Source organism: Gymnoscopelus braueri (assembly GCF_963280865.1).
Source record: "Gymnoscopelus braueri genome assembly, chromosome: 8".
In the NCBI taxonomy this organism is placed as follows: Eukaryota; Metazoa; Chordata; class Actinopteri; order Myctophiformes; family Myctophidae; genus Gymnoscopelus; species Gymnoscopelus braueri.
The window spans coordinates 40,759,709-40,773,711 of NC_137609.1; the positions used below are offsets into that span (position 1 = coordinate 40,759,709).

At 41.2% G+C, this 14,003-nt stretch overlaps 1 protein-coding gene across 1 annotated transcript in view; it reads left to right on the forward strand.

Annotated features, from left to right (window-relative positions):
• rxfp2a (relaxin family peptide receptor 2a) overlaps positions 1–14,003 on the forward strand; it is a 146,513-nt gene that overhangs the window by 105,862 nt on the left and 26,648 nt on the right. The window contains exons 10-11 of the mRNA XM_080435010.1: positions 5,838–5,912; positions 13,023–13,094. Coding sequence (XP_080291136.1) covers positions 5,838–5,912; positions 13,023–13,094 — 147 coding nt within the window. The remainder of the gene's footprint in view (positions 1–5,837; positions 5,913–13,022; positions 13,095–14,003) is intronic.

The window sequence follows — 14,003 nt, forward strand, 5'->3', positions numbered from 1 at the left end:
TTTGTATAGGAAGGGGGCGTGTCTGATAAAATGAATATCAAATATCTAAATAATGAATCAAGCTACTTAAAAACTGTCTGGGGGGTTCACAAAGGCCTGAGTAGATGATAAAATGACCAAAAGTTTTTTTGAAAGTGAAATATCCCTTTAATATGTATCTGTGGTCATATTTTTTGAGGATGGAACCGTTAGTCATTTTAACCACATGAACCATTGCGTTCCCCATTGTGGGAATGTCATAAAATGCCAGCATGTCTAGAGTATATGTCATGTGTTTTCTTTTAACTCATTATAAATCAAATCAGTACAGCAGTCATGATGATGTTGTCAGGAATGCAGAATGACTGAACCCAAATGCAGAAGCCACAAGCAGAATCGTTTCAATTCAGATTTATTCAGCAGTAGTTCAAGCTTACAGCCAAACGTAGGTAACATGCAGAACAGGAGGTGCAAACCTTTCAGAAGCATGAAACAACAAGCACGACTCTCCAAGGCAGATCACAGGAATGACAAAGTACGTACTGACAGTGTGTGTGTGTGTGTGTGTGTGTGTGGAATGAGTCCAGTCTTATAGGCAGCAGGTTGATTAGAGCAGGGTTTCTCAAAGTGGGTGCCGTGGTACCAGTCCAGGGGTGCCTCAGAATGTTTTGATAATATTTGGAATTGATCCATATCACTTTTTGACCTACACCAAATCTCTACTTAAGTAAAAGTATCAATACTGCAATGTACAAATACTCTGTTACAAGTAAACAAAATGTATAAAAAATGTACTTGAGTAAAAGTACAGAAGTATCAGTAATCAAGCTCACAATGCGTCACATTGCGACGCATTGTGAGCTTGTAGATCGGCTATTTTCTAATGGCCAAAATATATATAGGGCTGAAGTGGTTAATGTTTATTTTGTGATAATAATCTAAATCTACAAAGTAACTAGTAACTAAAGTTTTCAATTAATTGTAGTGGAGTAAAAGTACAATATTTGCCTCTGAGATGTAGTGGAGTAGAAGTAAAAGTACTGAAAATGGGAAATACTTCAGTAAAGTAAAAAAATCCTGTGTACTAGTAAATGTACTGTAGTTACTTTAAACCACTGCGAGGATGGATGATTTAGATTTATGATTCCCAGCATCTCGTTATGCAAGTCCAACAGGCGCTGATTGGTGCAGAAGTGGACTTGGCTCCAATCGGCAAGGGCACTCGTTTGGGTAGTAGCCTTGCTCTAAGGGCATGGGTCTTCAACAGGGGGTCCGGGGAACCCTACTACAATATGCAGTGGGGGTCCCTGCTTCATCTCTCTTTCTCAGCTCTCTCAACGGTCCTTGGCCTGAAAAAACGTTGAAGACCCCTGCCCTAAAGACAATAAAGGCAATAGAGCACCGAAGTCTGACGTAATTTACGCATCCTACCTGGGTGACAGTTTGTTTATTTTTGGACCACAATTCTTACAGCGGGCGGCAGTGGCTCAGGGGTAGAGTGGCCGGGTAGAGTGAACTGGAAACCGCAAGGTTCCCAGTTCGATTCCGGGCTGGGGGGCTCCCCCAGAGTTAGTGTCAAAGTGTCCTTGAGCAAGACGCTCCCGATGAGCAGGTTGGTGCCTTGCATGGTTTCCTCCGTCATCGGTGTATGAATGTGTGTGTGAATGGGTGAATGTAATGCACAATCTATGTAAAGCGCTTTGGATAAAAGCGCTATATGAATGCACCATTTACCATTTATATGAGACGATTCTAAGATGACCCAATGTTATTCTCCATAGAGAAATTACTTTACGACCCAGGGGATGAACGAGTGCGTCAGGACTTCTGTACTCTATACTTATTTAACTTCATGCTGTGTTATTTTGACATCAAAACTGGACTTGCTGAAATGTTATGGCTACATTTTAAAATAGATATGCTCAGGGGACGCTAATTGCAACTCATTCACTCCATTTCAGGCATCAGGGAAAGAGGGGTACTGATGCCAAAATAACGTTTTAGAACTACTTACCTAAAGTATATGTTCTCCTAAATAATTTTCTCAAAAACGCATATTTTTCCTGCCAATTCTTTATTTTATTTTACACATTACTATAAAGCCAGATAAATAAATCATTCTCCCCACCCCACCCCCACATACTGCACACATTCCTAAAGTGGTTTTACTTGTTCTATTGCCAACTTTACTTTTTTATCTGCTAAAGTGGTTTTTGCCTGTAGTTTTGCCAACTTTCGGGCATCTAGTACGGTCTGACCTCCTGGGTGTCTGGCTGCTAGTGGAGGGAGGTCTCCGGGGGGGAACGTCCCTCACTGGGAGGAGGCCTCGGGGCCAGTGGTGGAAAAAGTACTCAAATTCTTTACTTAAGTAAAAGTACCAATACTGCAATATAAAAATACTCTGTTACAAGTAAACGTCCAGAATTAAAAATGTACTTGAGTAAAAGTACAAAAGTATTGGCATCAAAATGTACTTAAAGTACCAAAAGTAAAAGTACTAAATCTTTGAAAATAGCAGATCTACAAGCTCACAACGCGTCGCATCGCGACGCGTTGTGAGCTTGTAGATCGGCTATTTTCAAATAGCCATATGTATAAAATAGGGATAAAGTGGTTAATGTATGTTTCATTATATCATAATTTATACCTGAAAAGTAACTAGTAACTAAAGTTTCCAAATAATTGTAGTGGAGTAAAAGTACAATATTTGCCTCTGAGATGTAGTGGAGTAGAAGTAAAAGTATTGGAAATTGGAAATACTCAAGTAAAGTACAAATACCTCAAAATTGTACTTAAGTACAGTACTTAAGTAAATGTACTTAGTTACTTTCCACCACTGCTCGGGGCAGACCAAAGGACCAGATAAGGGGGGGGGATTACCGTATCTCCACAGCCTGTCTGTCTCCCCTGTTAGAAGTGGCTAATGTGCCTCAGGAGAGGGAAGTCTGAGATAATCCGCTGGAGCTGTCACCTCCGTGACCCGACTGCGGATAAGCGGATAAAGATGGATGGATGGAGTGTTGCAAATATATATATATATATATTATCGTTGCTGTCGGGGCAGATACCTCTTATCTCCAAAGTTTAACTTTTGTGTTTTTCATGTATTAACCCATTAAGGCCTGGAACACATCTGTGTCATTTTTTTATTTTAGCTATAGCCATAATTTATGCTTTGGCTATTCAAAAACAGCAGATCTAGAAGCTCATAGCGCGGCTATGAGCTTGTAGATCTGCTATTTTTGAATAGCCAAAGCATAAATTATGGAAATATGAGGTTTGCACCCGACAGAGACGTTATATAAATATATACTTTTAAAATGTAACCACTTGAACCATCCATATTCTGAGGGGAACGTTAGCCAAAACAATTGCCGATCTACGAGATCACAACGCGTCGTGTTTGAGATTTTGATGTAGATGGATGGAGTTTTTTTACTAAGAACAGAGAGTTCAAGTGGTTAACTTAACTTATTTTATTTTCCTATTTTATTACATCCAGTATCATCTCTATTAGTATTCAGTGGTGGAAAGTAAGTACATTTACTTACTGTACTTAAGTACAATTTTCAGGTATTTGTACTTTACTTGAGTATTTCCAATTTCCAATACTTTTACTTCTACTCCACAACATCTTAGAGTAAAATATTGTACTTTTACTCCACTACAATTATTTGAAAACTTTAGTTACTTTGTGGATTTTGATTATTATTACAAAACATACATTAACCACTTCAGCCCTATATATGTCACAGGTAAATTGGCATTCCAGGTAAATTGGAAGTGGAGCGCTTGTTTTTAGGCGCGGGGCTGCGAGGCGAGGCTTTGATGCGAGGACGACAACAAATGATAGCAACCAGGAAATGCAAGCACCAGCCTCAGTGGCGTACTTTGATAATCATTGGACTCCCCATCCACTACCACAGGGAGTCTGGGTTTGACTCCCGCTTGGGATATTACTTTTTCAAACAACCGCGGACTACTTTTTTTCGCCGATAAAGTATAGTTTTGGACCATGACGGAGGCGCGCCGACTCAGCAGACCTTGAGGCCGAGGAGTCGCGCCCGAGCGCCTCCAGGCGCGAGTGCCCGCGACGACCGGCCGATGGTCTGCTAGTCGACTAAAGCGCCATCCGAGTTATGTACCGATAGGCACAGAATCGTAAATGATGTTGTGGGGACTGCGTTTGCCCCAACTGCCACTCACTGCACTAACATAGCCCGCCAGCACCGCCCCCTCGCCCCCTTGTGCTTCAACTGCATGGAATATGGCTGTGTGTGTGTGTGTGTGTGTGTGTGTGTGTGTGTGTGTGTGTGTGTGTGTGTGTGTGTGTGTGTGTGTGTGTGTGTGTGTGTGTGTGTGTGTGTGTGTGTGTGTGTGTGTGTGTGTGTGTGCGTGCGTGCGTGCGTGCGTGCGTGCGTGCGTGCGCGTGTGCGCATGCGTGTGCGTGCTCGTTTGTGCATGCGTGCGTGGTGTGGGGCGCATGTCTGGCTTGCATTGCCCTCTAGTGTTGATTCTACAGAATTGCCTGGGGGGGGCGGTGAAAACAAGCGCTTCTTTTCAAATTTACCTGGAATGCCAATTTACCTGTAACATATACATTTCGGTCATTTGAAAATTGCCGATCTACAAGCTCACAATGCATCGCGACGCATTGTGAGCTTGTAGATCTGCTATTTTCAACATATTTTTATACATTTGAAAACCCGTGAAACGGGACATTCTGCCTAATGAGTACTTTCTACTGTCAGAATCCAGGAGACTGTACTTTCAGTACATTTTCATACAAATAATTGAATTTTGAATGCTGGACTATTGCTTGTATATCTAGTATTTCTACGTTGCAGTATTGATACATTTACTTTAGTACTTTTTCCACCACTGCTATTAGTATTATCTTGTTGTTCACTGTGTTGTTGTTGTTGTTGTTGTTGTTATTAGCGCAGTCTCTGCATGCCGAACATTTCACTGTGTGACACATAAAAACCTCCTCTTGCATCTCTTGAATCTGTTTGAAATGTCTTTCCTTTTGTGTAAGGTTGAGGAGGTGTTGTTGTTCAGTTCACTATAGTGACAGCGGTGCCAAGCCTCGCATAAACAAGCCTCGCTTCACTGGAGATGCACACTTCTTCATTCTGTTTGCCTTTATCGTGTGTGTGTGTGTGTGTGTGTGTGTGTGTGTGTGTGTGTGTGTGTGTGTGTGTGTGTGTGTGTGTGTGTGTGTGTGTGTGTGTGTGTGTGTGTGTGTGTGTGTGTGTGTGTGTGTGTGTGTGTCCACACGTGCGTGTGTACTTGTATAACAAGTGGTGGAAAGTAACTAAGTACATTTACTCAAGTACTGTACTTAAGTACAATTTTGAGGTATTTTTACTTTACTGGAGTGTTTCCAGTTGTTAGTACTTTTACTTCTACTCCACTACATCTCAGAGACAAATATTATACTTTTACTCCACTATAATTATTTGAAAACTTTAGTTACTAGTTACTTTGCAGATATAAATCATTATATTATAAAACATACATTAACCACTTTAGCCCTATTTTATACATGGGCTATTTGAAAATAGCATATCTACAAGCTCACAACGCGGCGCGTTGTGAGCTTGTAGATCTGCTATTTTTAAACATGTTTTACCGATACTTTTACTCAAGTAACATTTGGAACACAGGCCTTTTATTTGTAACGGAGTATTTTTTAAATTGTGGTATTGGTACTTTTACTTAAGTAAAATATTTGAGTACTTCTTCCGCCACTGCGTATAACTAACCAAAATGTTCCCACAAGTATAGCAGCATTTGAGAAACAGACACTCGTGAGAGAAATGTTTTTTTGTCTGTCTCCCTCTCTCTCTCTGCAGGTCCATGGTGAACGCCTCTCTAGAGCAGATGTCCCATCCCAGCTTCTGTCATCACATGCCCTCTCTGGGCTGGCTGTGAGTCCCCTGTGTGTGTGTGTGTGTGTGTGTGTGTGTGTGTGTGTGTGTGTGTGTGTGTGTGTGTGTTACATGCAGTGGTGGAAAAAGTACTCAAATTCTTTACTTAAGTAAAAGTACCAATACTGCAATATAAAAATACTCTGTTACAAGTAAAAGTCCAGAATTCAAAATGTACTTGAGTAAAAGTACAAAAGTATTGGCATCAAAATGTACTTAAAGTACCAAAAGTAAAAGTACTAAATATTTGAAAATAGCCGATCTACAAGCTCACAACGCGTCGCGATGCGACGCGTTGTGAGCTTGTAGATCTGCTATTTTCAAATAGCCTATGTATAAAATAGGATTAAAGTGGTTAATGTATGTTTCATTATATCATAATTTATATCTGAAAAGTAACTAGTAACTAAAGTTTTCAAATAAATGTAGTGGAGTAAAAGTACAATATTTGCCTCTGAGATGTAGTGGAGTAGAAGTAAAAGTATTGGAAATTGGAAATACTCAAGTAAAGTACAAATACCTCAAAATTGTACTTAAGTACAGTACTTGAGTAAATGTACTTAGTTACTTTCCACCACTGGTTACATGTAAACGATGTCTAGATATCATTTCATCTCACCACATGCTCTCCCTGCTTGACAAGTCATTTGAAATGAACAGTATGATAAAAAAAAAATCCCCCCACACATACTTATCTGCCTCACATTAAGACGGATCACGCGTCTTCTCCTCTCCTCTCCTCTCCTCGTTGTTGAGTGGACATGTGCGTTGTGCGCCCCGGGCCAGGTTTCGATTGTGTGTATACTTTGTTGCACACTACGTGGCACCGCGCTCAATTAAGCAAGCTTTACTGGAGATTCAGCGTATAGGCGGCATAGATTTCTACAGAGGGCAATTCTTTCAACATAAAATGCTGCATTCACGTTCAGGATAGTAAGAAAGGGGCAATTCTCTTGAATGCTGCCTTCGAGTAGGGCATGGAGAGGAGGGCATTTGCGTTTTTTTTTCTCCATAGTAAATGCTGCATCCATGGTCTGGAGAGAGGGCACTTTTTACCGACAGGCAAAAGGGCGGGGCCTCAAGCCCCCTTTGATGTCTGTGTGCGCGTGCATGCCCTACTTGATCATACTACAGCGTCACACAAAAGTTCAAAACGCAGTCAGTAGCGCTGTCGCCTCACAGCTAGAAGGTCCTGGGTTCGACGCTGTGGACGCTGGGGGCGTGTCTTCTCCTCCGCGTCATCAGCGCCCATACCCTAGGTGGGATTGGCGAAAGGGCCTACTCTGTGTGGAGTTTGCATGTTCTCCCCGTGTCCCCTAGGGTAGTTAATACCCTCACAAAAACATGTAGTAATCCTGGTCGCTATACCACCTCCCCCATGACAGCCGGGGCGCCTGATGGAGGGGAAAGGAACTGGTTGGAATAACGTGTTCCTTCCACGCACTACGTCCTACCGGGGAAACTCTCCCCTGTCAGGTGACAATAAGGTCAGTTGGCTCTCATGCATTGAAGGAGGCATGAGCTCTGCCCTGGGCTCCCTAGGCTGGTGGGGGGAGTGTAGCACCCAGGATCACTTAGAAAATTGACACCGGGTGAAAAAGGGTTACAAAATCGTGGGATAAAAAATTAAGAAAAAAGAAAAAGGTCTCTTAAAATGACACAGATGTGTTCCCGGTCTTAAATACGGGGTGCCGTGATTTTCAGTGATTCCCCCCCCCCCCCTAAAATATAATCATCAGGTATTATGGTTATACTAGGAGGAAGATTTTTTCTTTAAAGTGTACAGTTAAAATTATGTTTTTATGTGGACACGCCTCCAGTTCATTAAGTATACCTGGTTCTCACCTTAGCACCTCCTCCACCACCTTAGCACCACCCACCTGTCCTAGTCCCTCCTCCTCCTCATGCTCACACCTGTTGTGTTATGATAATGAGGGGGAGGGTATAATTTTACTGTGTCATTAAAGTGCTGTTTTTCTATTGGCAAGTTTGACCCTCAAGGTTTCAGCCTCCAGGAAGAAACTCAAAATAGTCAGAGAAGACATAATTCACCATAAAAACACCACCAGGGGGGTTAATGAAGTTCTATCAACCTCATAGACGCATGAAAAACTGAAAAAGTGCAAAACCATGGCACCACCTCTTTAATGAATTGAAGTATATGAGAAGTGAAATATCACTTAATCCCTAAATATCACTAAATGTGGTGTGTTTACTGGAATGCCCATTTATATTTAATGTGTCATGTTTGTTTAAATATTGTGTAGTGCACCTACCCCCAGGCAATGTTTTAGTGCATTTCTCTTCCAATTTAGCTGATGGACATAAATTGCTCGAATCGACCCAGTTCTCTGCGGGTCTATTCGCTTTCTCCACAGCGCCTCCAGCAGGTGGTCTCGGTCTCGAAAATAGCCGATCTACAAGCTGATCTGCAAGCCGAGCTTGTAGATCGGCTATTTTCAAACATTTTTGTACTTTTACTTTTGGTACTTTAAGTACATTTTGATACCAATAATGTTGTACTTTTATTCAAGTACATTTTTAATTCCGGACTTTTACTTGTAACAGAGTACTTCTACATTGCAGTATTGATACTTTTACTTAAGCAAAACGTTTGAGTACTTTTTCCACCACTGGCCAAACCTCCATTCTCGCTCCACTCCGAATGGAGGTCTGGAGAAACTCTCATTTCATGGTCAAGCACACATCGTGAGCTTGTAGATCTGCTATTTTCAAAATACATTTGAAAACATGAAATGGCACATGCTGCATAATGAGTACTTTTACTATTGGTACTTTAAGTACATTTTGATACCAATACTTTTGTACTTTTACTCAAGCGGATTTTAAATTCTGGACTTTTACTTGTAACAGAGTATTTCTACATTGCAGTATCGATACTTTTACTTAATTTTAAAAAATTGTGTACTTTTCCATGAGAGAGAGAGAGAGAGAGAGAGAGAGAGAGAGAGAGAGAGAGAGAGAGAGAGAGAGAGAGAGAGAGAGAGAGAGAGAGAGAGAGAACATCTGACAGTAGCTCAAATTCACAGTGTAGTCCATTACTTCCGTTGGGCTCACTGTGTCCGAGACGACGTCTGAATTCTAATGCTTGAACTTCTGTTGGGCTCACTGCGTCCGAGACGACGTCTGAATTCGTCTGAATTCTAATGCTTGAGAAAAGATTCATCGCTGATTGCTTCAGTCAGTCATGCACACTTCTCCTACTCTGCCATTACTGTCACACTCACTTGCAGCGGTGTAAAGTAACTAAGTACATTTACTCAAGTACTGTACTTTACTTTACTGGAGTATTTCCAATTGTCGATACTTTTACTTCTACTCCACTACATCTCAGAGGCAAATATTGTACTTTTACTCCACAGTTATTTGAAAACTTTAGTTACTAGTTACTTTGCAGATATACATTATTACATTATAAAACGTACATTAACCACTTTAGCTCTCTTTTATACCTAGGCTATTTGAAAAAAGCAGATCTAAAACATTTGAGTACTTTTTCCACCACTGCTTCAATCAGTCATGCACACTTCTCCTAACTCTGCCATTATTGTCACACTCCCTTGACAAGAGTGCATTTCCAGTTCAGTCCAGTTCAGTCACAGGCCACTGTGGGCCAGCAGCCATATTCCACAGCAAGTGGCCTGGTGCATGCTTACGCCATCACAGACTGTCATGGAGCTGTCACACTCTTAACACATTGAGTGCCAAAACCGTAATATTACGGTTTTGCATATACACCCGCGGAGTGCCAACAATCCGGTTTTCTTACCTTTTTGTTTTTTTCGTTTTTTCCACAAGGGGGGGGGGGGGGGTGCTAGCGCAGCCCTGGAATCACCCATGAACAATCTAAGAAGTAAGGGACAGATGGATCACTGTGCCAAAAAATCTCGCTCACATCCGCTTCCATCTCCTTGCTAAAAACCTCTGTATCTCCTTAACTTTTTACAGTGGGCAAAACGAGTCGATGCGCTATCGCTCTGCAATGGTGAGTCGCGTGAGACATGTTGTAGTTTCAGACTTTAGCCAGGAGCATCGCGCAACCTACACGCATGCATTTTTTTTCATGGATCGCTCGTCGTGGAGTCTACAGATTTAAACAGCACAACGCAGCGCAACGGTGAGATTTCTGGCACCGAACGTAATCTGTTATTATAAAATTCTGGCACCCAATGTGTTAACCCATTTAGACCGGGAAAGAATCTGTCACAAAGTGTCAACTTTGAGTCTCCTACCTGATACATTAGCATCTTTCCGCCAGTCATCAAATTATTGGCTTAGGAATACGATAAAAACTAAAAAATCTCCAAAGCAATCTTAAAATGACACAGATGTGTTCCCGGTCTTAATGGATTAAGTGTCTCGCCTGGCCAGCTATCCAATATCGCTCCACTCCAAATCTAGTCCTGCTTCGAAGAACTTCTTTTGTTTCACTTGCTGGAGTGTGGCTGGACTGTGTGCACCGAGTGGTGACAGGCCCGGAGTACGTCTGTGTTATTCCGACCGGCTGTGACACCACATGAGATCAGGCAATTTATACCCATCAGAACATTTTAAGAGAAATGTTTTAAAACACTGCGGTCTGTGTGCGTTGTACAATATAAACATGACCGCTATCACATTCCACTTCAACGTTTCACCATACTTTCTGTCTGAGAGAAGCCTGCGATCTGCGGTTAAAGGGATATGTCGGTTTCAAACATGTTTATGGGGTCATTTTAATGTCTACTCTGGCTTTTGTGTGGACCCCAGAGAGTTTTTAAGTAGCTTGATTCAGTATTTAGATATTTGATATTAATCTAATCAGACACACCCCCTTTCTATGTAAACCCATTGTAACTTCAAACTCCATTTTAACCACATTAGATTCATTGAAAACACACGTCCCTGGTTCTGCCGACTGATATTGTTCTTCTAATACGTGATATATTTAGATCTTTAGAGCATTGCTCCTACTTTAAGTATTTAGTTTACTTTAAAACACAGACAATATTACATTTCGGCCACAGTTGGCCTCCACCTGATGAAGGCAATGCTGTTGTGTGGACTTTTATTTCATTTACTCAGAGTCAAATATTGAGTTCTTCTACTTCAACAGTAAGGGTGCCAATATGATCCAATAATGGTTGCCATGTTTTGTGAAAGGATTTCAAGGATCCGCCAAGGGAGAACCTTATTCTCTCAAGTTTAATACAATACAAGATTTCATGGATCCACCTGTTATGCGTGGGAGGGGATGGATGTATCCATTTATAAGTTTTGCCGTAATCATGTAGCTCTACAACAGAGGCATAGATAGCCATGACAGCAATAATATTTAAAAAAAACATATACATAAACATATATATATATTGTTTAAATAATAATTTTCAGCCATTCGTCAATCTAATTCTTTTGCTGGAAAAATTCTGGCACTGTAGTGAAAACGTGGCTTAAAACATGGTAATCATTACCTAACCACCCACACACATAAGCAGGTATTGTTTAATTTCAAATTGAATTATTCTACTTGGTTTAAATGGTTTATTGGGGCTCCTTACAAATTGCATTGTTTGTTTTTAATGTCAATAATCAAAGTAGCTATTCTTCTTAATACATAAAAAAAAGTGATCTACGTAGTTAGTGGCAGTGTCTGAGACAACAGATGCTGACTGAATGCGTGTGAGCGAGCATGCACGTCCGCAACTGGTTTCGGCCCACACCAAGTCACCATTTGACCAATTCGGCCCGACCCCAAAATGAGTTCGACACCCCTGATTTAAGGAGAATCAACCTCCTGGCCAGCAAGGTTGTAAATGCAATAACTCGCCATGTGGATCAGGGTCAATTGGCTCACCCAAAATGGCAACCATTGAGTCCCGGGACTCACTTTATTGAAAATCTAACAACATCACTCTATTATATTAGATTTATTAGATATTATATTGATATTATAGCTATTATATTTTATTAGATATGTGATGTTGTTACCTGACAATTAGTTGACTTTTGGTGAAAAGCCTGCATATATCGGTATCGGTTGATATCGGTATCGGAAATTAGGAGTTGGACAATATCGGTATATCGGTTATCGGTAAAAAAGCCAACATCGAACATCCCTACTCTCAGGATATATCCCGGCTAGCTTTGCGTTTGTAAAATGGACTAGATGTCAAACCTTACACTGTAACAATCTGTGCCTTGCACATATATAGATAATGTGTGTCCCAGATCCAGTATCTGTTCCCACTGCTTGTCTGACAGTAATCCTGAGATCCTGGTCCCATGCAGCTCTTAACTCATTCAGTGCCACTGGCCAAAATTCATTGTAAAAAAGTGCCATTCAGTGCCACAGCCAAAATTCATTGTAAAAAAAGTGCTTAGGAGCCGAGATACAGCCTTTTTCAGTAAGAAGTTAAACAAGAAGTGAATGGAGCAGAACATTTTCAAATCATCATATCTTGGGTTCTGAACATTTTTTTCAAAAAAATAAATAAATGTTTTGACGTTTTAGACGTCCAGTGGCACTGAAGAGTTCAGCCGAGTAGGATTGAGTCTAAAAATATTATCATATATAATAAAGGTTAGCCTCTGTACTCCAGTCTCAAGCGATGAAAAAGAGTCAATCATAGAGTCCTAGTGGGAATTGGGGAGGTTAAATTTAGAACATTGGTTAAAAGTATAAAGTTTGTCTTTTGAAAGGTAGTGGAGTGAAAGAAAGTCATAGGTCAAGTACAGTAGGCTATAAACAAAAATAAAAAGTACAGATACTCAAACAATGTACATAGAGTACTCAAGTAGCCTAAATGTACTTAGTTACTGTCCCCCACTGCTTGGAGCTGGTTTGGTGGGTGTGCCGGTAGGTCTTAACGGTCTGGTGAGCACACACGAACAGTGGGCTGTTGTTGACAGAGATGCTTCATGAAGGGCACTGTTCCAGAACGCATACAATTAACTGGGGAGAATTCTATTTCTTTTTTTTCTTTTTTTTTTCTTTTTTTTTTTTCAAGAAAAGAAAAGGAATCGGAGTGAAACTCTGATAATAAAATAGTTGTACTTCTTGAGAAATGTACTGATAAAAATGTTTTTTCTCTCTCTCTCTCTCCCCGTCAGTGATCTCGTTGGGAACCGGATTGAGATGCTCAACTATTCCTTGTTGAAGAACTGCAGTAAACTTCAAGTTCTGTAAGTATTATATTATGAACAAATATCATTGGCATTACGTTTCAACGCACACATGCAAGAGAACACACATACACACAACCACACACATCTGTGTTTAGCTGATCCGCCCAGTTTTCCATGTGCAGGAATCTAAAGCGTCATCATTATTTTTCAATCATTTTTGACACGAATGAAGATATAACTGTCTGTTTCTGATATAACTGTTTTCTGAAAAGTAACAGTTGGGGGCGCCCGCTTTTTTTTCACAGTTGGGGGCGCTTACCACATATGCTGGTAATCCAGCTTGACAGCGTTTCGCGGGTTCGACTCCCGACCCCGACGATCTCCCCCCATCTCTCTCCCCATTTCCTGTCAGCCCACTATCCTATCAATAAAAAGGCAGAAAAAGCCCCAAAAAAAGAAGGAAAAGGAACAGATTTTGTACATACAAGCTTTCAAACCTGACAGCGACAACATTCAAGCTGGCTTGTGGCCTCAGATTTGAGGTGGATTTCCTGGCAAACAAACTTTCAAACAAACAGACTGTCCAAACTGACTGGCATCAGTGCTTGAAAGTGGCGTGGTGACAAACTGAATGGCACAACCGTCCGCCTGAGTACCGGCTGATAGCGCAGCAGGGTGTTTGTAGTGTCGCTGGGGGTTGAATTGATGCTAACTAGAAGTGCTGATTGCTGAATCAGCACAGCTGGCAGGTGTACAGAGAGAGAGAGAGAGAGAGGGATAGAGAGAGAGCACAAGGAGAAGGACACACGGGAAGGGCACAAATAGACCGAGGCAAAAACCAAAACACTCCAAGCACACAACACACACACAGTCAAAGGGTTGGACAATAAAACTAAACAAAAGCACAGTCACAACAGGCAGAAAGGCGTCACAGAGCCTGGGTCATGACAGCTGGTCAGGGACAGA